At 43.5% G+C, this 23,813-nt stretch overlaps 3 protein-coding genes across 9 annotated transcripts in view; all 3 read right to left on the minus strand.

Moving 5' to 3' along the window:
• cdc42se2 (CDC42 small effector 2) overlaps positions 1-12,019 on the minus strand; it is a 45,680-nt gene extending 33,661 nt beyond the window's left edge. Inside the window, exon 1 of the mRNA XM_064307963.1 lies at positions 11,165-12,019. The gene's annotated coding sequence lies outside the window, so the exon portion shown is untranslated. The remainder of the gene's footprint in view (positions 1-11,164) is intronic.
• A 4,252-nt stretch (positions 12,020-16,271) lies between these two features.
• lyrm7 (LYR motif containing 7) lies at positions 16,272-18,379 on the minus strand. Of its 4 annotated transcripts, XM_064308488.1 has the most exons (6): positions 18,234-18,379; positions 17,844-17,916; positions 17,339-17,409; positions 17,109-17,190; positions 16,706-16,782; positions 16,272-16,615 (listed from the first exon to the last, which is right to left on the minus strand). In XM_064308488.1, exons 1-5 carry the CDS (start codon positions 18,249-18,251, stop codon positions 16,715-16,717), a joined length of 312 nt encoding a protein of 103 aa, XP_064164558.1. In that variant the 5' UTR covers positions 18,252-18,379; the 3' UTR covers positions 16,272-16,615; positions 16,706-16,714. The 4 variants fall into 4 exon arrangements, 2 of the variants coding, with proteins under 2 accessions (XP_064164558.1, XP_064164557.1); XR_010325444.1 differs by having other exon boundaries at positions 16,272-16,782; positions 18,208-18,275; XR_010325445.1 differs by having other exon boundaries at positions 16,272-16,782; positions 18,187-18,256.
• A 1,354-nt stretch (positions 18,380-19,733) lies between these two features.
• syk (spleen tyrosine kinase) overlaps positions 19,734-23,813 on the minus strand; it is a 35,655-nt gene continuing 31,575 nt past the window's right edge. For all 4 annotated transcript variants that reach the window (XM_064307405.1, XM_064307404.1, XM_064307403.1 and 1 more), the window contains 3 exons: positions 23,580-23,720; positions 22,371-22,483; positions 19,734-22,124 (listed from right to left, as the gene is read on the minus strand). In XM_064307405.1, coding sequence (XP_064163475.1) covers positions 22,052-22,124; positions 22,371-22,483; positions 23,580-23,720 — 327 coding nt within the window. In that variant the 3' untranslated portion in view covers positions 19,734-22,051. The remainder of the gene's footprint in view (positions 22,125-22,370; positions 22,484-23,579; positions 23,721-23,813) is intronic.

A 23,813-nucleotide genomic window follows, 5' to 3' on the forward strand; every position in this document is an offset into this window, starting at 1 on the left:
GCGCTCCTGTCCCCCCGCCCCCCCACACACAAAACCCCAGCCACAGGTCTGTCAGTCCCCCCCCCCCCCCCCCCCCATACAAAACCCCAGCCATAAGTCTGTCAGTGCCCCCACCCCCACCCCAAAACCCCAGCACGTCTCATCCCCCCCCCCCCCCACCCCCAAACCCCAGCCACAGGTCTGTCAGTGCCCCCCCCCCCACCCCCAAAACCCCAGCCACAGGTCTGTCAGTGTCCCTCCCCCACCCTACCACACACAAAACCCCAGCAACAGGTCTGTCAATGCCCCACACGCCCCCTCCATCCCCAAACCTGCTGGATAAGGAATCCACACAGTACAGCTCTGTGTCATCCTCCAAATAAACTAAAAGCAACAGTGGCAGTGATATGTACACACCCCAGCAACTGCTGAGGTTCGCAGGCTTTCAGACAGCTGAGGAGGACTAGACTTAAACATGAAAGGAGATCCTATAAGCCATGCCAGACCAGCCCTTAGAGCAAAAATAATAATAATAATAAATTCCTCTCCCATGTTTCATCCTCAATGGGATATTGTTGAGATGTGCTATTCAACACTATCATTAGCCTCCGGGTGGATTTAACCTTTTCAACTCTGAAATGAAGGCTCTTTTTTTTGGGGGGGGGGGGGGGGGGATGTACACAAAGCAAATATTTTGCATTAACAAAGGGATTACTCTGACCGCAGCACATCAAATTCCATTCAGAAGCCGTTTCAATAGGCCAGCGAGCACTGTCCCCATGAAAACATTTCATTCTGACCAGGGGACTGAGTCACGACTCTCTCACAAGTCAGTGAGCCACTATCTGTTCCTTCATAAAGAGTCCCACTGTCCGGAGAGCAAGACATCCCCAGGACACGCGCACACACACACACACACACACACACAATGGATCAGCTGCACTGAGCACCATCACGATACCAGGGTAACATGATATTATGATGTCGCGTATCTTACTACCTCAAATTGTCAGCAAAAGAAAAATTAGCAGCTACAGAGCTTACGGTTACATCAGATTTATCAACGTCTTCTTCATGGTCTTAAAGGTGCAGAGCTGAATTAATTTAGTTTTTTTTTTTGTTTTTTTTTTTTTAACTAAGAACAAATAATGAAAGCAAGGCCTCAGATCAAGGTTGGTTCTGCTCTTATAATTTATAACTCAGGATTGTTTATTCATACAGTTCCTTGTTTCTGAAAAAAAAAAAAAATTTTTAAATAAATAAATGCCAGATTTGAACTGAATTCAAAACTGATGGATTTCTCATCCCTTCATTGCTATTCATTTAGCTGGATGGACAGTAATGGACCAGGAGCTCGTTTTGTAAATAGGCTAGTGGTTTTTAGTTGCATTCGCAATTAATGTCATTCTAATTGAAAGCGGAGGACCAGCATGCCTGACGAAAAAGAAGGGAGAGAGGCACCGTCTGATCTGCAGGCTTACAGACCCCGCCTTACCAGTGACAGACCAAACAGCCTAACGCTCAGTAAAACCCAGCAGCTCTGAGCCTTACCAGCGACAGACCAAACAGTCTAACGCTCAGTAAAACCCAGCAGCTCTGAGCCTTACCAGCGACAGACCAAACAGTCTAACGCTCAGTAAAACCCAGCAGCTCTGAGCCTTACCAGCGACAGACCCAGAACGCCTAAACAGCGCTCGAGTAAAAGCCCAGCAAGCTCTGAGCTCTTACCAGCGACAGACCAAACAGCCTAACGCTCAGTAAAACCCAGCAGCTCTGAGCCTTACCAGCGACAGACAACAGCAACGCTCAGTAAACCAGCAGCTCGACCCTTTAACCACGACAGCCAACAGTCCAACCTCAGTAAACCCGCAGCTCTGAGTCTTACCAGCGACAGACCAAACAGCCTAACGCTCAGTAAAACCCAGCAGCTTGCTCCAGAGTCTCACTGCAGCGACAGACCAAACAGCCTAACGCTCAGTAAAACCCAGCAGCTCTGAGCCTTACCAGCGACAGACCAAACAGCCTAACGCTCAGTAAAACCCAGCAGCTCTGAGTCTTACCAGCGACAGACCAAACAGCCTAACGCTCAGTAAAACCCAGCAGCTCTGAGTCTTACCAGAGACAGACCAAACAGCCTAACGCTCAGTAAAACCAGCAGCTCTGAGCCTTACAACACAGCGACAGCCCAAAAACAGCCTGATACCGCACAGCTAAACAGCCAGCCAGTAACAGCGCTCTGAGCCTTACCAGCGACAGACCCAACAGTCCAACGCTCAGTAAAACCCAGCAGCTCTGAGTCTTACCAACGGCTCGTCTTTTTTTAGTTTCACTAAGACAGGCCTAAATGATTTACTTTGACTTCATTTTCAACTGTGTCTGTCATCACGCTTCAACGCTTTTAACGTCTTATGCTGTCCTCGTTCCGTTTTGTCGCACACTCTATTTTTGTCACGACAGCTCTTTCCTTGTCATCTCTGTAATGTACTTTGAGCTGAAAATATACTGGAAAAACTACTCTCCTGGGAGACTTTCAGCATGTGTATTTTCGAGGCAGGTAGATGAATGTGGGAGAGCAGATTTGGGAGGATCTGCAGTGTAGTCTGGCAACCGGAGCGTTGTCTATTCGATCCCCGGCCTTTGGTGCGTGGGGGCGTCCTTGATCAGGACACCTAACCCCTAATCACTCCTGCTGATGAGCTGGTGCCTTGCATGGCTGCCTTTTGCCATTGGTGTGTGTGAGTGTGGGTGTGTGTGAATGAGTGAATGAGAGGGTGTGTGAGTGTGTGTGTGAATGAGTGAATGAGAGTGTGTGTGAGTGTGTGTATGACAGGCAGGGCTGCCTTTCGCCGTTGGTGTGTGTGTGTGTGAATGGGTGAATGGGAGGGTGAGTGTCAATGGGTGAATGGCTGAATGAGAGGCATTCACTGTAAAACGTTTTGTGCAGCGGCTGCAGGCAAACGCGCTGTATAAATGCAGTCTATTTACCATTTGCCACCACCCCTCTGTTTGTCGTCCCAAACTTCCCTTCCTTTCAGTCGGTCTCCAGATGCATACATCTCACCCAGAGCGCGGTCGAGTTGAAGCTCGGTCCGGCAGAGACAGCGAGGACGCGAACCCAAACGGCCCAGTCCAGGATGTCACCGAGCGGGAACCCCCCCCCCCCCCCATGTGGTGCAATGTTTAAGCAGCCAGGTATACCTGCTGCCTGAATGCAGGGCGTGGCCCAGCTCTTTTGTTCCCGGGCTAAGGTAACCCGCATTGTCCTGAACATTTAATCTCTTAAAGCTAACAAGATACAGTTAGGCAAAGAGCATTACGTAAAAAGAGCACACTCTGTAAATTGCACAATGTGGGACAGTGCATTCATAAGGCTGAATGCACTGAGGATGAATTACATTCCTATGGACGAAACAAATTTGCTAAAGTTACGTTCAGTACATGTGCTAAATGTACCCTATAATCTGAGAATCCCCTTGAACGAAGTCCGGATTAAAAAAAAAATTTAAAAAAATGGTTGTGCTGTCACATGAACTAATCCGCAGGTATGACGTGCCATGTGCATCTGTCTGCATAGCCTAAATCGAGTCTGGAATGAAATTCCAAAACTTCCAAGACGAGCGCCAAGACGCGAATCCCTGACCGTTAGCATTTTCATACAAGAGAGAAAGGGGTCTTAAACACAAGACCATCTCCTAAAAGGAAACACATGGATGCTAGATTAGATTAGAGGGTTAGAGAGCACCCTGCCAACCTTCCTACAAACATTCTGCTTTTCGTTGAAAGGTACAATATGTATACAAGGCCGAGGTTTTAAAACAGAGCAAGCTAACAGAAGTACACAGAACTGGCGTTTCCAAATGACGGGGGCAGGGCGGAATCTAGGGGTACAGCAGCCCATGTGACGATGACCATGAACCATTACACACAACCGCGATTAGAACCCAGCGCTAAGCATTCTGGGATTTTCTTCCCAGCATCAGCTCCCGATAAGGAAAGTTGGGCCGAGAAGGTCTTTCAGGACAAATGAGCTGGATCAGAGCCCAGGACCCCATTACTAGATCAATTCAAAAGGGGCACATAGGACAAATGAGGAGGGGAAGAAAAAAATCGCCGATGCGTTATCGTCCCGGATGGATTGGCATATCTAGCTGTACAATAGCTTGAAAATGAATACGATGTAGGCTAGTTGTATGTAATTTTTAAAATGTCTTTAGAAATACAAATATTCAAAAATAACCCCCAGGAGGGGATTAGTCGAATATACCACATGAACGCCAAGTAAATAGCAGCCAAAAAATGACTAAAGAAAGCTTGCAGAGGTCATATTACAGTCCCCCTAGACCTGCACTTGTGCAACACTTGCTCGAAACTACACAAACACTGTAATTATCTTGTTGCTTTTAAATTTGCGTTTCTGTTCCCTTCCCTGGCGTTTCTTCCCCTACCCCCCCCCCCCCCCCCACCCCCCACCCACCATGAGATCACAGGCTAATTCAGGTCTGGCTCTCTCCTGGTTCAAACCCGAGCTATGATGTAACCTGGATGCCAAAATGCCTCAACCCCTCCTGATCTGCATAATAATACACATTTCATACCCTGGACTTTCTATTTTATCAGCCAGTTTATAATACTGCTGGCTATACCTGCCCAACCAGTCAGTCTATTTGCTCCGAGAGGTTCTCTACATTGTCTACCTTTCTACCTACCTTTAGCTACCTTTAACTACTGACACCTGCCCAGCCAACAAAAATCAATCACGTATTTGTAACCTCACACCTTAAGGGGGTCTAAAGCACACTTCGGTGCAGAAACACAAAGGAACCCATCAAGCTCATCACAGGTGTATTGTCTGCAGGTAAACCGGGGTTTTGGGAGAGAGTGCAGCACTCCGCAAACAGAGGCAATTGCATAATCATGATCTATGGAGAACGCTGAAAAGAGCAGAAAGTGTGTGGACACGAGGATAGCAACACAAGGCAACCCAACAATGTTGCTGCGTCTTTTTCCACATGGACACGTTGGGGCTTTAAAAGTGCACTGTTGCATCTTAAGTGAATGGAGAAAGGGTGAAGCGCTGGACTTTCCTGGATCCCAGGAGCTGCACAGAACAAGCAAAATCCACCATTATTGCACCGACGGTACTCAGGGTTCAACCTCATGATCGCTCAGAGCAAAAACGGGCAGGGGATTCGGACGCTGTGCACAGGCACAAGGGGTTTCTTTATAAAACTAGCCACTCGAGGCATGTGACACACAGCCAGCAGGGATGACCTTTGACCTTTCTCTCTCTCCGAGGTGCGACTCCAGCACAGCTGAAACAATGAGGATCCTCTGGTCACTTGGCAACGTGGGGCGACTCGCCTGGTCTGTTGTACTTGGGAGGAATTTTTCCTGGGGGGGGGGGGGGGGGGGTTAGGGAGGAGGGGCGAGGGTTAAAACAGCAGAAGAATTCTGACACGCAATCCAATTACTCCGAGTGCTTTAACTGGCAGACCCCTCCAAGGAGTTTAAGGCGGGGTCACGCCGGATTTGTCCGAGGGTTCGGAAGCCCTCCCAAAAAAAGGCCGGTTGGGTTAAGACCACATCTATAGGACAGAGCTGGCAAATTCCAGCCCAGCAGACCGCCTGCCTGGGAGATGAGTCTCATCCAGGGACTAAATGAAGAGGAGGAGAGCAGGCCTGATGTTCTCTGTGTAGTGTGAGTGCAAGATTCAGCTGACCTGCTCAGAGTCACACCGACGTAAGACATGACTTAGCGCTTATCCAAGCCTTACAATATGCTCTCATTCGCAAGCAGTAGAGGTTAGGAGTGTCTGCTCAGACCTCACATCCAGGTGAACCCGGCAACCTCGACTGCCAGACATGTTTACTCTGAGCTATCGCACTCAGAGTACACACCACTTTGTGCAGAGCATCATGCGCTAGCTGCAGAAAGATAAACCTGCCGAAGCTCATCCTAAATGATCGACTGACTCAAGCACGTTTCCCCTTAGTTTCGCCTTTAGGCTTCTGAGATGAGCTAAATCACAACACTCTGTCCGCACAGGGAGACAATGCACTGCACCAGTCCGTGATGCTGTTCTTGCGCTATGTTAGCAAAGCTAGGTACACACTGAGACAGCGAAAAGCTCTTCTTTTTGGCTGAGGCCCATTGTGAATGCCAATATCCGCTAATAAAGTTGTCGGACATAATGAAGGTTCAATGGATGAGATCTCTTACTAACGAGAAATGCGATGGGAACGGTTGCGTGAGACAAATTAAAAGCAGTGATTTTGAGAACGAAGCCAAACCTCCTCACTCCGGAGGCAACAAAAAAAAAAGGAACGTCCCAGACTGTTTATGGTCAACAGACAACATGATGGACACAAAGATGCACATCCACAGCGATTGCGGAGCGTGAGGTCGACGCAAACGAACAACCAGAAAGGAGCGCCATTTCCATACATACCCACAGAGCCGCGAGTAAGCTTGCTGGAGGCGGGATGACCGCTAACCACTAAATTAAACAGGCCGTTACTGTGGCCAGACCGCAGTCACGGCAAACCCTGGCCTTCAGGATCCTGTGAGCAGAAGCCGAATAAGGAACTCTGTTTGGCTCCTTTCTGGCACGTGACAAACGTGTCAAAACCGGAAGGTGGAAACTGGGATTGAAACCCATTACCCACACTGCACTGCCCGCCCCCCCTTCCCTGATCCTCCACCTGATAGGTCTACACTACAGCTGAGGCTGACCTCTGTGGACTCGAAGCAGACCCACCTGATCTCTATTCCTCCACCTGATAGGTCTACACTACAGCTGAGGCTGACCTCTGTGGACTCAAAGCAGACCTCACTTGTTCTCTATTCCTCCACCTAATAGGTGTATCCTACAGCTGAGGCTGACCTCTGTGGACTCAAAGCAGACTGACCTGTGTCCACTCTGTGGCCAGCGTTTTTCCGGCAAATCTGGCTCGACTCTTCTTAGGCAAGAATGAGACAAACAATCAATAAAGAAACTAGACAGTGCAGCTCAGCAGGGCTCAAACTGTGGGCATGGAATCACTGGCTGGTTGTGACAGGTGTTATGGTGGGACAGAACTTTTTTTAACCATTGTTGCTTCTACCATGACTTTTGTCCCATCTTTGTTTCTACCATCAATTTTTTTACAATCGATGTTCAGTTGGAGAAAAAAAAAAACATGGTTGCTATTCAAAAGCCAGTTCCCTTGGAACATCTGTCAGAACAGGGTGCTGACCACACGCTGACTCAAAACGTGAGTCAGCTCACACATCAATAACCACCGATGAGAATCTGCACGAAGAAAGGGAGCTGTGTAGGGTTATGGTCAATGCTCTGGACCAACAACATCAGAGGTTCAAAGGTCAGTGCTGATCCACCTTTTAGCAAACGTGCAGATGGTGAGTAGGTCCAGGAAAAATAGGGCATAAAAATGGAAGCCAACATCCATCAATGTGAGACCTGAGATCTGAACTAGTCCTGCCCAGGCTGAAAGACTCAGAGAGGAAGAGTGTGGACAGCTGACTCGGGGTTCAGTGCCAATTCCTGACAGGATATCAGAGCTTCCTGAAAACCACCAGAGGACTGAAACCAGAAACAGATCGGGGGTAAGATCAATCAAACCCCAACGACACCGCCACGCGGCACCAGCAGTGGCGCGTTCCTCAGGAATGATCCCCACAGGGACAGCTTCTCAGAGCAGCGACAGGAGCCGGCGGCTATCCTATTGTGTGGCGGAAAATTTAATAACGACTCCTAGCGCCCATAGAACTGAGGGCTGAGATCAGGGCTGCCCAACCCTGTTCCTGGAGATCTACCGTCCCACAGGTTTTCACTTCAACCCTCATTTGGTACACCTGATTCCACTAATTAGCAGCTCAGTAAGATATCTCTATTTGCTGAATGAGGTGTGCCTTGTTAGGGTTGGAGGGAAAACATACAGGGCGGTAGATCTCCAGGAGCAGGGTTGGGCAGCCCTGCACTAGATCCTCTGACAGACAGGTTTCAAAAGACTTCTGCTACACTCACAAAACAAATTGCTCAGTGAGTCAGGTTTATACAACCAGCACAAATAAATGCCTCATTACGGATATGACAATATCAATAATGAAAAGCCTTTCACTGAATGAATATAGGTCTGGACTGAGTGGCATTCCACTTGACTCAGCTCCAGGCTATGTGTTTAATATTGGCTTCATCACAGTGCCTGATAATGAAAGGCCAGCTAAATCAACACCATTCATTTCCATTAGTGAAAAACCAGGACATTTTGCTTTTGATTCTGGCCTGTAAAAAACTACAGCTTCACCATTTAGAGGACTGGACAGAGAGACACAAGGGAAAGTGATGAAATAGTCTGTTCTTCAAAGAAGAACTCTGGTCAAACATTACAATCTGATGTGTTTCGTGGGAAGGAGCAACCACTTACAGGTGCAACTGAGCATTTCAAACTGCTGCCTCTAAACTTAGAGAGTGAGCACCTTCTCCCAGCTGATGCAGCCCAGGAGCTATGCCTTTGCATGAATGACGAAATTCAGAATCTGCAAATGAACCGCTGCTTTCCATGCAGGCTGCTCTCCGATCCCTTCAAGAGTTTCTGTGAGGTCACAGGTGTACTGCCTGTGCATGGGTGTGCAGCACGAGTGTGATGCATGTGCATGGGTGTGCAGCATGTGCACGAGTGTTCTGCATGTGGATGGGTGCCCTGCATGTGCACAAGTGTGCTGCATGTGCATGAGTGCACTGCACAAGTGTGCAGCATGTGCATGGGTGTGCTGCATGTGCACAAGTGTGCTGCATGTGCATGAGTGTTCTGCATGTGCATGGCTGTGCTGCATGTGCACAAGTGTGCTGCATGTGCATGGGTGTACTGCACGGGTGTGCTGCATGTGTATGGATGCACTGCACAAGTGTGCTGCATGTGCATGGGTGCATGCACGGGTGTGCTGCAGGTGCATGAGTGTGCTGCATGTGGATGGGTGCGCTGCTCTGGCAACAGTTAGGCTATACCCTGTGACTCAGTGACCCATTACAGACAATGGACAAAGCAGGGAGTAAACCCAGTCTGTCATTATGTTACCCTGTCTATCTGGTAAGTAGACACCTTACTCCGGGGTGAACAACTATTCCTAAAATGTAGGCTACACGTTATGTAACCCATTCATGTGGCCGGAGTTTTAAGTATCTTTCTCAAGAGTGCAATACCATTCCATGCTTAACTTTGACTTACAGACCACTGGTCAAGAACCATGCTAGTCCACAGACGGTCTCATCACAACGCCACTGTATTGTCATTACAACAACGGGATGTTCTCTTGACGTGGTCAAAAACTGGAAATAGGCTAGCCTACATCCTCCAATATTCATTTCTAACCAGAAGGAACCAATGTAGGCTTCACCTTATTTTCAACCTATCACAGCTTTGCAAACTTCCGCTTGTCTTCCTAAATAAGATCATTCAACAGAACCCTGCCACCTATCCCTCCCTTTTTAAAACTCAGTCTTTCCCTTATGAGCATTTGGAATGACAGAATGAACCCGCCTTACGACATTTGAACTGCAGTCTCCTACATTACCTTTAACAGACAGGTTTCTTTTCCAATTTCCTTTCCATGTATACCCCAAACTTTTCACGTTTCATTTGCGCGTGTTATTAATGCGCAATCTAATGTCTCCTCTGCAAGCATTGTTCACTTCTTGTTTTTCTTTCTTAAACTCGTAAAATTCGCATTTCATCAAATGGCTACACGTAACGTGTCAATGGTGTTCAAGATGATGCATTATGTACTGTAATCGATACGGATACCTGTTACATGACAGACAGACGATAAACAGAAACAGAAAGATAGATCAATCGATATATAGCTGAATAGATCGCCGTTGGGAGTAATTATATTGCACAGGGCACGTTGCGCTCCTGCAGAGGCTGCGTGACCGATGTTCAAGTGGACAGAGGACAGAATTTTTAAACCGTTTCATTCATTCATTCATTTCTATTAGGTCCGAGAACCTCGAAACCTGAGGTGCAACCCAGTCCTGCATGTCACATTATGTCAGTTAATGTACACTAAACTGATTTCCTTAAAGCAGCACAATTAATAAACGAATTAACAACTTTGAGGCTAGACTAAGTGGTTGGGTAAAGTAACTGGTTGCAGGTAGCGCTGAATGATGTCATGCAAGTTTCATGGCGCAAATCAATTGGTAAAACTCTAATATGCGCATAATTCTCTCAATGTGATACAAATCTGTCACATTGCAAAACGCTTAATTCATAAAATAAGAACAGCATAGTACCTAACCCGTAATGGAAAACTTATTAATGTCAGTCAAGCCACGTTAGGAAAATACCCAGTGAAAGAAGCTATTTGGTAAACACGAATCAAAATAACAAAGTTAATGCACAGCAAAGGCAAGGGGAAAGTCAAATCACTTTCGTCTGTCATAATTTCACCAGGACAAATTATTGAACTTATACGTTAGAAACAATGAATGACAGCCAGCCGTAACATTAACTAGCAGTCGAATATATAACAGTAATCAGGAACGTATCATCATTAACGTTATCAAAAATGTAATAATAAAGTTAATGTTTTTTTTATTTATTATTAGCTAAATAAATGTAATGTTATTGGCAACTGGATATATAGTTAAGCTACCTACATAAACCTAAGACCATAAATAAACTGAAATCAGATGGATAGCAAACGTTAGATCTGGGGCCATTGCTATGTAACCCGACAGCTAAGCTACAGTCGATAGCCAACAGCATATCCTACTGGGAAAAGACAGGCATCAGAATGAATGGACTGACTCTTGTTACCAACCCAGTTGGATGAGGATAACGTAGGCCAGGTCACGGTCTAATCGTCGGTATATTCACAACAGGGTACTAGCTAACTTTAGCGAAAATTACCTCAGATCAACCTGTACAATCACTGTTTACCCGCCGGCGAACTGGTAAGTCACACCGACACAAACGTTAGCGAGCTAACAATGAGATTCAGTCATCCCCGCCCCCCATAGAGCATTAGCTAAAAAGCTAACCATCTATTTTAGCGCACATTAGCTATGACAAATATATCCAACATAACTAGTTAAACCATCAGTGCCATTATTAGTTAGTCGACTTTCTTGTTTCAGCAATCTGTAAAAGATGGGGAAAGGCATTAAAACTGCATTCTTACCGCTGCCGGCCCGTCCAGCTGATGATGTCCAGATAGCTAAGCTACCTTATACAATCCTTTCCACCAAATGCGGAAAATGGTGTTTCACCTGTGTAACCGGGCAGATCTCTGTCGGACGTGCGCTGATTTCCCAATGCAAAGACGTGTGCATGCAACCAGCAATTTACCAAGCTTATTAAAACAGAAGCGGCAGCGCTGCCTAAAGCTATATCGCAGAAGATGGCGACCGAGCCAGTGCTGCAGAAGACGGGGAGGAAAAGAATAGGGCTGCTGCTGGCGTTTTCAGAGAAGTTGAATAGAGAGAAATCTGTCGCTATCAAAAGGAGGAGAGCTGACAGATGGAAACACTCCCACCGCTATTGCCACAATCCCACGCCGGAGAGAAAGAGAACAGCGCCTCCCATGGTGGAACAGTGAACGTCAGAAGCAGTTGACTGTACCCTGTCTCCCATAAAACGTTATTTGTTCCCATATCTGAACCAAAGCCATTGCATTTTAATGTTATGGTTTATCTTTATCGGTATTTAACGATTTTAATAAGTAAGCATTCAGGGGAGGTGTAAATGGATGTTTTGATTTGGACATATACTTCATGGGAGCTGTATAGGAGCTGAACTGGGAGGAATGTCGTGGATCGTGGACCTAACATATTACTTTCAAAATCAAAACAATTGTCCAATAAAACAGCAACTACAAAAACATTCTACATAGTACCATCACTTTGCTGTGCTGGCACAAAAAATGTGAAGGACTTTAGCATGTTTAGGCAGTTATGCAGTTAAGGGTTACACAAGGCAGCGTCACACCTGAGATTTCACCATCAACATGCTAGGAGGAAACTAACTTATATCATTCAAGTCAAACACGGCTATTGTTCAACAAAGAAAGAATGTAAAAATAAATAAATAAATAAAAATCAGAGAAAATCTTGTCAGAAAGACGTGTCCAGTAAATGTGAACGTTTTAACTTAAAATAGGTCTATTTGTAATCTTGCACCGAGCCGGAGAAGCTTCAGTATGAAGAACTCTTTAGAAAGAGCAAAACTATTTTTATGTTTGTGCTCATACGCGTGTCGTGGAACTTAACTGCCTTTTAAGGTGAAGTGGAATCCGAAACACAGCCGGCTCACTGTCACAGACTAACCCCTCCGCGCCCCCCGCACCCCCCTCTCTGCGATACAATCCCAGTAAGCGATTTTCAGTTTAAAACCCGTATAATAGACGCCTAGATGACTTTCAACGGCTAAAATAGAATTTTGGTAAATTTTGTTGAAAAGTAGGCTAAGTATAGTTTAGTAGATGGCTATATCATAGCCTAGTCGTTGTTTCAACGTCATGTAAACGACTACTGAAATGCGGTTTAATCAACGGCTAAACTTTATATAGCCTATATAGATCAGTGAATATTTTGCGTCAAGAAATATTTCCGTCTTAACCACAGCCACGCTCCTGGGAAACACGTGTAAACTGTATGTCTGTTAAAAATGAAAAAAAAATAAAAAATAAAAAATCTGTTTAGCAGACATTTTCCTGCTTATCAAAGTCACAGGAGTATCATACGCTGCTCCCATCCTCCTCAGTATTCCGAAGAAAACCGATCACGTGGCCTCTTTGTCTTGGCATTGCTTCGCACCGCATGATTACATCCATCAGCAAAGTCTTTTGCGGTCCGCCTGATTGCATTAGGCTACACTTCTGCACTAGGATTACACCACATCTCTACGACTGGCTAATTACATTCAAGTGGGTATGGGCGTTTTATTGTGGTATTGAGGTAATGCTTCCATTAGTGAATCATTTTTTAAATCACTACCTGTGAAACATAACTGCTTCTAAGAGGGTACTTACAAAGACTATTACCCCATAAGCCTATGCATGTCTCTGTGTTGTTCTGATTTTATTTCCTTTTTTTAAACAATTGTTTTTGTACGTCTAAGTGCATAAATAATTAATGTAAGTTTAGCAGTCGAAATTCCACTCCTGTTACATTCACATTAGCAACTTAAAGCAATACTGATGAACACACAATTTATTCTGTCTATTTGCCAATGTCCTATTGCATAGCCTTATCATATTTCAGTATAATGTGCGAGTGCAATCATAGAGATAAATACGATACAAGATACTACCTCAGGGAAAGGAGGGGCACAAGAAAACATTTTAAAAAACTAAATAAGCAACCAGAGAAATGCAGATAGACAGCACAATTTGCCGCCTTCACCAAATGGAAGCTAATGATTTTCTGTCTGCTGTAGCTCTTAAAGAGATTGCCTCCACATAAAAGAAAGACAAGGACACGACTGGAGGATGGGAGATATGAATTATGAGATCAATGTAGAGTTAATTAATCTGGACCTTTCTATTTTTAAGTGAAGAGAAGGTGTCCACTGGAATGAATGATGGCAAATCAAACTCAGCACAGGCTACTGTATGTGATTAGGCTTGCCAAGCCAGCTTCAAAGCTATAGACAACAAAGAACTACAGAGGATTACTGCAACTAAACAAAGGGTTCTTGCCAGTGTTTATCAAATTTGTAATCACTTTAATACAGCCAATTGCAAAATTGCGAATTACTTTAAAAACATGTTCCAGCGTCCCTGGGGTTAGTGTATCATTGTTAACCTGTTTGAGAGGTCTGAAAGGATTTGACTTTGTCCAGGTGTTTATGAAACTCTGTGGGTGAGCTTCAATATGCAACTACTTTAACAAACAATTTATTTGTGATTGGCATAATTATCATGATTTTTGACACTGCTCACCTTACCGCATCATATGATTTTGGAGTTATCGCAATTAATACACCTGATGCTACAGACCATTTGGCTTTTCTTGAACTCTATTAGTTGCCACAGGTTGCTTGAGAAGCTAGGAATTCTGGGCCCCCTGAAAGAATATTTCTTTGGAAATGGAATAAAAAAATTTTTTTTTTTAAACTGTGGGCCCCTAGAATTGTCACTATCTTTCACCCCACTAGCAACAGCCCTGCCTCTAGTGAAAAATGGTGGTGGATCATTGATGCTATGGTGTCGTTTAGTATCTACTGGACCTGGGACTCTTGTTAAGGTCAATGGAATTATGAACTCCAGCAACAACCAAGTCAATTGGGGAAAAAAAAAAAGCCAGGAGGTTCAAACTTGGCCACAAGCTGATCTTTCAGCAAGACAGTGAACCCAAGCATACCTCAGAATCAGCCATGAAATGGATTGCTTCGGGAGTGGCCATCTCTTTGGTAACAGTCCAGATTTTAACCCAATCTAAAACTTGTGGTTTGAATTTCGTAAGTGCAGACCAACAGATCTGAAGGATCATGAAAGATTCAGTTTGGAGGAATGGTCTAAGACCCCCCCCCCCCCACCCACCCACCCAAACACCCAAACATGTTCACCAATCTCATATTTAGAGTTTGAGAAGTTTTTTTGTGTGTTGATTCTGTTGAAACAACCAAAAACACATGGTTGTGAATTAAAATATATTTCTCAGTGCTATTATGTCACAAAGTCTCTTTTGTAAATTTTTAATTAATAATGTTAACAATTTTGGAGGGCCCTGTACTAGAACACCTGGCATGACATTGCAGGTGAAAGGTGAAAAAATGGAAAACATCCTGGTCAGTGATATCTGCTATATTTTACAGGTACTTTTCAACCAACACCCAGTCAAGGACTTCTCCTGCAGTCAAAGTGAGACTCTTTCAGCAAATATATTGCCTGCCTTGTCAATATTGGTGATAAATAGTTTTCAAGAACAAGTTTAAACAAGCCCCAATAACACAAACAATTCACACTGGAGAATCTGGCATATCCATCTGCTGATTTAGCAGAACTGACAGGCCTTTGAAAGTCACCTTCAAAAGGAATTGCGGGAAATGGTCTGAAGCGGACAAAAATAACGCTAACAGAAATGTGTGTTTTAAAAAAAAAATCTCAGCGTCATGAGCAGAGTACCTCTACAGTTTCAGACTGGCACTGTTCAAATGTTCAGTATTAATGAAGCCAGAACACTTTAGGGTTTACAACTAAGGCAAGCTACAAACACAGTTTGGAGCACGCCCTATTTCCAGAAGAGATGTTTACCAAGTACAGTGTAGGTATCCATAGTGAATATTATTTAAAATGGTAAATAATTTGTGATACTGTATCAATACAACAGTTGGGAACCAGGCCGAAGTTGAGCACTTTAAGCAAACCTCGATTTACTGTCCTATAGCAGATTTATGTAAAACATAGAAGAACACTGCCACCTAGTGTCAGCCAGGGTGACATCAGGACAAAAGAGAACTTACGGAAAATTTCTGACAGTAAAATCTAAAGTTTGGATGGCAGGTATGCAAGTTTTGGCAGGGAATTCCCCACACATATTGATTTGCTTCACTGCATTGTTCATCATCATTTCTATTATATTTTAAAAAATAAAACCATGGGTGGGGTTTGCATCTTGTTAAACCGAAACACTACTTGTTTAGTTTTCCTTTGTATCCCAGCTGGAGACGGATTGACTCGCGTTGCAGTTGTTCATGCAAGTTAGGATCAGGCTATCATCCAGAGGCAAAAGTCTATCTCATTAATAAACCTAGTTTTGATTTAGCTTTCAAGCCTGATGACTAGATACTAGTGGGGTTGAAAAAAACCATCATCTGCTTGCGTTCATTCGTGCTACCAGAGAACACGCACTTTTTCCAGGGAGACTTTGAAATTATGTCTGCATGCAAGGCTTTGTTTAATAATTGTATTCAGTAAATTGAAAGGTTTTGGACATTTTTAATAAAATCTGGGTTTAGGGGGCTAGTTTTTTGGTCCTGGTTACGCCCCTGGTTGTCCCTATAACCAGGCCTGGGAAAGACCCAAGGGTGGCAGCTCTAGGCCAGCTGCACTGACCTCCCACTGGTGTGAGCTGTTGGGAGAGAATACTGGATGGTAGGCTGTCCATTATTTCTGGAGAATAGGGGGTTTGTAAGCGGGGTATGCTTGATATGCACTCAATGACCTTCTCTCTGTGCTCTTACACACAAACAGTACTACAGTGTGTCACTGCAACACGCAGCAGTCAAAACAAACACGGTTTTGTGCGAATCCTGATAGTTCAATAAATCAATTAAATCACACCGAGTTCTCACAGGGCTGAACCACACAAACAACTCAATCCCCTCCGCAAAACAATGCAGGAGGTGGCAGTTTTATGTGTACCACAGACATTTATTCAAGTTTACTCTGCAAATTAAAGCAAACAAAATGTATATTAATAATAATAATAATAATAATAATAATAAAAACAATAATAATTACAACAAGCTAAATCTGACAAATTTGGTATAAAAAAAGAAAGAATAAAGCAGCGTTTCTTCTTCTTTCAAACAACAGGCTTGATTGGTTGGAAAAGCAGTTTACATAGTAACGAGGGAAGAAAATAACATGACTCATCCAAGTGCAGAGAGGTCCGTTCCTCTGTAGTCACTGTCCCAAAAGAATAAATTAGAATGGAAGCCGCATGACTCCCTTCCCCCCCCCCCTCCTCTTCCAAAACACAGATTCTACAGGAAGCACCTTTAAAAATCAGGTCTTCTTGGGGTCGTCAAGATAGGGTGTATTTTCCAGGAGCAACTCTTCTCTGGGCCGAAGCACTGCAAGAAGGTAACGGAGAATCAGACGCCATTTTATTCTTCTGAACCACCAAATGTTCTATTAATCAAACTGTCATCTATCTATACACACACACATGCATTCTCTCTCTTTACAATTAAAAAAAAAAAAACACAGCTTAAGAAATGTCAAGTAAAGCAGAATGAAAACTTAAGGATTAATTGACATAAAATGATGATTAAATTCTGGAATTCGGATTGGTTTAATAAATATTTAGAGAAATTAAACTCCAGCAACAAAGAAAAATGTACACATTACAGACACATTGAACAGTAAATCTGAAAGAAACCAAACTTAATTAACTTACAAATCTTATTGTCGTCCACATGAACTCCCTGTATTACTGTCTTGCGAAGAACAATGTCAACATCTGACGCCATTTTGATCATCTGGGGGGGAAAAATTGTAATGGCAACACTTACAGTACATTAATACTTAAAAACCGTACAAAATTCTGAAAGTTTTGTAAAAACATCTTAAGATAAATTCAACAAGTCAGCAAGACAAATTCAATTTACACGTTTCAAAAAACAGTACCTGATTTATTTTTTCGTCTGAAGTTTCTTCTTTGTTTTTTCTAAATTCTTCGTTTATTTTCTGTCTTGCAGCTTTGGGGGATTAATAATGAATACACTGATGAATAAATAGCAGCCATCATCACAAACATTTTGTTTTGATTTTAGGTAAAGTGACATAACATCCTAGCTATGTTAGCAGCATGTAGTGACATTACATGTAACCAATGCCACGATAAAATCCCACCAAAGGCATTCACAGAGATTAGCAATATAGCGAACAACCCCAAGGAACGTTCTAATGAAGATCTGCAGCTGGCCACCACTCTTAAGCGTGATAAAGTAGCTAGCCATCAACCTTGCTAATATCTATTAACCTTAGACAGCCTTAGACCGTTCAAAAATATATTAAAAAACACATTAATTTAGCAAGCAAACCAGGCGCTTAAATAGCAAAAACAACAGGACATATAAAACGTAACGTTTAGTTACGATAACCAATCAACAATAAGACAATGTGAACATACCTGTCAAAGCACGAATATCGTCTCTGAACACATCCATTCTCGTTTTGTGGAGGGCCTTAAAAACTCTTAAGACCTGTGCAAAATGGACAAACGTGAAGTTTGGCTAAGAACACTGGCAGTTAAAAAAACCATACACCAACACGAGTAAGGTTCACTCAAGGTAAGCCTGCCAACCAGTTAAGTTTCTTTTGAATATTATGAGAGTTGGCTGCAGTGAAGTTCATCTGGCATCTGTTGACAAGCAAGGAAATGACACAAAGAACACTTTTTTTAAATACAAAAAAACCACAAGATAGTCAACGATCTAATTCCTGACGTGCACAGTGAAAAGACAAAAGGAGACCTGGTCAATATAGCTAGCCACCTCTGATAACTGTTCCCCCTTCTCACCTTCAAGCGCGACTCCATGTTGACTTCGAATATCTGAAAGCTGTGCCGCTGTCAAAGCGTGATGCGTCCTCTTCTTCTTCGGTAATATTTAATAGCGGCCAGTTACCCGACCATCGTTACATTACCGCCACCTACTGTAGTGGAGTGTTGAGACGAGGTCGTCGGCTAAAATATTTACTTCCACGGCTAAAACTTCCGTATACTTGCGTAATTTAGCTACCCCACAGAACTTCAACAATTTGAAATGGAAATACGTCTGTCAGTCCTTTTCCTGTTAGCATTCGCATGTATTGACACTAAACTGTTTCATACTGTATGGTGCCATTTAATCTGCTATTACTATTTATAATAGCTTTACTATTCATATTGTACTGGTTCTTCATTAATATACTGTGCATCGGTCGTATGGAAGATGTGTTTGCTTTTTAATTTCCTACAACACAAACACACTATGTATTTCATGAGGTGAAGCTGCTGAATATTTTTGAGAGTTGAAACAAATGGCGTATAACGTGAGAAAATCTACATAATATACATTACCAAGCTCTCCATCATACATTCATCACAACGACTTTCTGTTGACGCTATGAAGACAGCAGGTGTAATTGCTATGGGATATGGCTTGTTTACTTCCAGTGAAACATACTGTTGAAAGTTTATTTTTAACATGGGATCATTTTTATATCAACAATTGAATATGCAGGCAGATTTGTGTGTTGATTTCTGAGATGCCGCTTTTGTTTAGCGTTGTGCATGTGTGTGAACGTCAGACGTCTAGAGACACCCGAGTCACTAAATTGCACTTGAGTCACGCATAATTTTACTTAATAAATATTCAGGACATCGCTTATAGCGTGAAATGATATGATCAGCGCTCATCTAAACTGTAAACGAGTGGCGAACACGAAGAACAAGTTAAGGCAGCATCGGTGTAAATGAACAAATGTGTGCAAAACATGCGGTTATCATGAGGAAATCCCGTGTTAGGACACAGGTAATTCTGCGCTGATACCGTGAACTTGTTGTCATATAAGCAGCCAATCGACAGCCTCTCTGCAATTTTCATGAACCAATCGCACCATGCTGACCAAAAATTGGCTCTGTCCTGCGAGCAGATAGATCATTTGTTTAATCAGGGAGTGGCTTTGTTTTTAGTTGCACTGTCCCTTTTTTATTAGTCTTTTTTTTGTACATACATTTCATCAGACACAAAACAAGACCAGGTTAAAACCTAGTACATTGGCTGGACCTGACACACCAATGGTGTGACTTAACAACTCGGCCGACCAATGGCATAACTTCACCACTCGTTCAGTCATTCACTCAGTCAGTCAGTCACAGACAGTCGCGTTTTTAGGGTTGGCCCCGCTGTTGCGGTCCAGCCAAAAAGTTTATTTGCGCTCTTCTTATATGGCCAGAGATGTGTTTGGGTCATGCGACAGCATGAGACACAGGCTGAGTTACCAAACCATGGCACATACCACTCACTCTGCAAACCTACTGTTTTAAAATAAAGCATTTTATTTAAAGCACATGCAGTTGTATCACATATCCCACTTTGCCATTGCTCTGTACAGCATACAAAAGACATATCTCTGTTTTTCTGCCTCAGACTTAAGAAAAATTACGATTGAAAATGCCAAAAGAAAGCACATTCCCCAGAAGTCTAACCATGATGAAAATGTTCTGAATAATCTGATCTACTGTCATTATGTTATTATATTAAACATTGTACTTTCATTTTTTAGGCTTGACGCTGGGGTTCCAAACAGATGATGTTCTGCAACTTACAAATAATTAAATAATTATAATAGTTTTACAACTAATTACTTTCATTATCAGCTGAAGAAACATATTCCCCACATAGATGATAAAGGACAATACATAATGACTTAAGTCAGATTTTCTTTTACATTTAAACAGTAAAAATAAAAAAAAAGTCCAACTGATTACACTTAAGTGTTACCTCTCATTTGTAAATTCTGTGACAAGCTTACAATGACATTGTTTGATCTCAGTATGATACGGTAAAGGTATGTGATATGAGAGGGACACTTTTCCAGCATTTCTGATCCAGTCACATGAGTGGGACTAATATGACACCCAAACTCACAATCAACATTCTCCACCACCACAACCCCAGCGTACCATCACATTCGTTGCTTACCTATTCACAAAAAGTAATGTGGAAAATAGCATTTTTTTTGTAAACATGTCATAAGCAGTAAAAAAGTGAAACAGTATCAGAAAAGAAAACACAATCCATACAGATCTGTAGTTCTCAACCCCTGGGCTGCATTAAATAATAAGGAAGTAGAACGAAGAAACATACAGTAAGGAGCGGTACCTAAGTACACAATCTTATCCAACGCCAACAGATAATGACAGAAGGTGCTCTTTGGTATTGAAAAAAGCAAGGCACTCTTAAAAAAAAAAACAAAAAAAAAAACATTCTATAGAATACACTTAATAAAATGGCTGTATTCTACGGCATGTTCCAATTAACGATTTGCCAAAATGTATGGTCCACTATAATTACCATGGAATAAATGCATTTTATTAAGTGTGTTCTAAAGAAGAGTGCCCTGGATTTTTTTCCTTCTCTAAATAACAACGGCGTATTGAATTCATCCAGCATCTGTCTCCTCACAGTGAAAGGGGGGTGGCGGGGGGGTGGGGCATCAGGCGAGGTGGGGAAGGAGAGAGAGTTTTCCAGTTAAACCAGAGGAAGATTAAGTGGCTGGATGAGAGAGCTGAGCTATGAATTCTGGGAGGACGCTCGTGTTTAAGACGTCCTGTGGGAGCTGCTGAGACCACGGCGAGTCAGGGCCTCGGTTTAACGTCTCGTCTGAGAGATGGCACCTCCTACGGGGCAGCGTCCCCATCCTCACGCTCGCTCCTCAGGGAAGACCACCTCTCAGGAGCCGTTTTTCCACAAGGTCTCCCATCCAAGCACCAACCAGCACAAGCTTTTCAGCTGTGCACCGGGCAGCCACAGTGCAGCGCCCGGGGACCAACGCCACTTCGGAGGCCAGCGCCTCGGTCGCCAACTCCAGCATACCTAACCTAACTGATGTAATTAACAAAATAATTATCAGAAATGTTTTTCCCTTTCCTGTTTCTCTTCCCTGGGACATCTGCCACCAATCCCCCCCCCCAATTTTTTGCCTCACTTGCTGGGATTTCCGGGACTTAGGCTTTCCTGAATTTTCCATTCCCGGTTTTCCCATTTTTCCCATTTCTCGCTTTCCTGAAAAGCGTCTTTGTGACTGTGTGCCTGCAAAAAAGCGCTATACGAAAAAACCGAATAATGCAGTTATAGATTGTGCCTTGCAAATGAAAACTGGAGTTAAGAACCACTAATCCAGAAATATGAAAAACACTTATAAGTCATTTGCAGAAAAAACTATTGAAATACCAAAGCTAAAAAACTAAAATTAATGAAGGGTAAAAATGCATATTCAAAAAACTAAATAAATGTAACTGAATAACCAACTGTCAAAAAAGATTAAACAATCTGTACCCCGTTTTACCGTAAAAATTTGAATGTGCAGTTGCAATATGTATCTTCAAATATTTCCACAGTATTATGCGTTTCAAGTTCTGGCGATGCATCTGGGACTTACCTGATCAGCACACATCTACATTCTCATATAAAATAAGAATTAGAAATATTTTGTTTTTTCCCAAAGCAACTCAAATAATGTAACTTCACGAAGGGAACAGAAAACACCCGACACTAGATTTGAAGCTCTGATCTTCAGTTCTGGCATCTGGACTACAATGCAACATTGCCCCCTGGTGGTAGGCAGTGTTGATCACTGTGAAATGTCATAGTAGTAGTCCCTGAGTCTTCGTTCAACAATATTGAATCCTGGTCTCTCGTCCGGCCTAAAAAACAGAAAAGCAGCACACACACACACACACACGTCACACACACACACACGTCGCATGTCAAGGAAAGGATACACAGGCCCTGCAGTGGTTAAGTGTGCAATTTAATACTGAGACGTAAAAGCTACTGTAATGACCATATATGGTGTCAAACATTTGTGGAAAAAATAAATTACTGTACATGCTGTGGCCGAACTGGTAGCATGTTGTGACTGAGCCACGGCAGTTTCCATGGCGACTTACTTATACGTCCAGCACATCTTCATGAGGTTATAGACCTCGGGGGGGCAGTTGGCCGGAGCCGCCATCCTCTCCCCGCTCTCGATCATCTGAATGACCTCAGCTCCCTTCATTCCCTGGCGACAGCAAAATATACAGTACATAAAATACCCAGGCGTCTGGTGGTCTGTCACATGCATGTACAAAAAGGGCTGTACTGCTCCCAACACAAATGGATGTAAATGCCACCCAAATTAAAGCTGACAGTCCGAACTTTCAGCTCGTAGTCATTGGTTCAGTTCAAATCCAGTGTGCTGGAGTGCACAGCCAAAACAACAAAGATTGCGTAACTGTACCAATATTTTTGCATTTAACTGTGAACATATATATATGCATGTAAATATGCATTTAATCACTATTTTTAATTGATAATTACATTTTTTTTTACATTCATGTGATGCTCAAATTTGATTTTTTATTTTACAGCATGCAAGTTACATAATATTACCCGCCAGGGTTCTCTGAAGCGGATCTAAAAATGAACCTGCTTGTTTCGGTGTTCATTAACTATGCGGGAGACGTCTCTTTCTATCTGTCCTTAGGTTCTGGATTTGGGCTTAACGGATTCACACAGCCCAGCCTGTACAGGGAAACCCCCCTCCGAGGCTCTCTGAGGCTACGCTGTAACTAAAGAGTGGGCCTCCCACATCAGGACCCCGTACCTTGTAAGGCTTCAGGCCTAAGGAGTAGGCCTCCCACATCAGGAACCCTTACCTTGTAAGGCTTCAGGCCTAAGGAGTAGGCCTCCCACATCAGGACCCCTTACCTTGTAAGGCTTCAGGCCTAAGGAGTAGGCTCCCACATCAGGACCCCTTACCTTGTAAGGTTCAGGCTAAGGAGTAGCCCACATCAGGACCCTTACCTTGTAAGGCTTCAGGCCTAAGGAGTAGGCCTCCCACATCAGGACCCCTTACCTTGTAAGGCTTCAGGCCTAAGGAGTAGGCCTCCCACATCAGGACCCTTACCTTGTAAGGCTTCAGGCCTAAGGAGTAGGCCTCCCACATCAGGACCCCTTACCTTGTAAGGCTTCAGGCCTAAGGAGTAGGCCTCCCACATCAGGACCCCTTACCTTGTAAGGCTTCAGGCCTAAGGAGTAGGCCTCCCACATCAGGACCCCTTACCTTGTAAGGCTTCAGGCCTAAGGAGTAGGCCTCCCACATCAGGACCCCTTACCTTGTAAGGCTTCAGGCCTAAGGAGTAGGCCTCCCACATCAGGACCCCGAAACTCCACACGTCGCTCTTGCAGGAGAACTTGAAGTAGTTCATGCACTCCGGGGCGTACCATTTCACCGGCCACTTTCCGTGACCTTTGGCCTGGAAGGAGACACACGCACCGTGTTAAAAAAAACAAGCGTGTTTAACATGGGCCAGAGGTCTCCATTAGTGTGACTTCTATCATGTGACTTT

The sequence above is a fragment of the Anguilla rostrata genome, chromosome 14 (genome assembly GCF_018555375.3).
Source record: "Anguilla rostrata isolate EN2019 chromosome 14, ASM1855537v3, whole genome shotgun sequence".
Taxonomy (NCBI): Eukaryota; Metazoa; Chordata; class Actinopteri; order Anguilliformes; family Anguillidae; genus Anguilla; species Anguilla rostrata.

What these genes read in the sequence shown, in the direction of transcription:
- lyrm7 (XM_064308488.1), bottom strand. An exon ending in CGATATTCGTGCTTTGACAG is followed by an intron (nt 17,410 to 17,843) that starts GTATGTTCACAT and finishes AATCCCCCAAAG; the next exon opens with CTGCAAGACAGAAAATAAAC. An exon ending in TGTGGACGACAATAAGATTT is followed by an intron (nt 16,783 to 17,108) that starts GTAAGTTAATTA and finishes ACCTTCTTGCAG; the next exon opens with TGCTTCGGCCCAGAGAAGAG.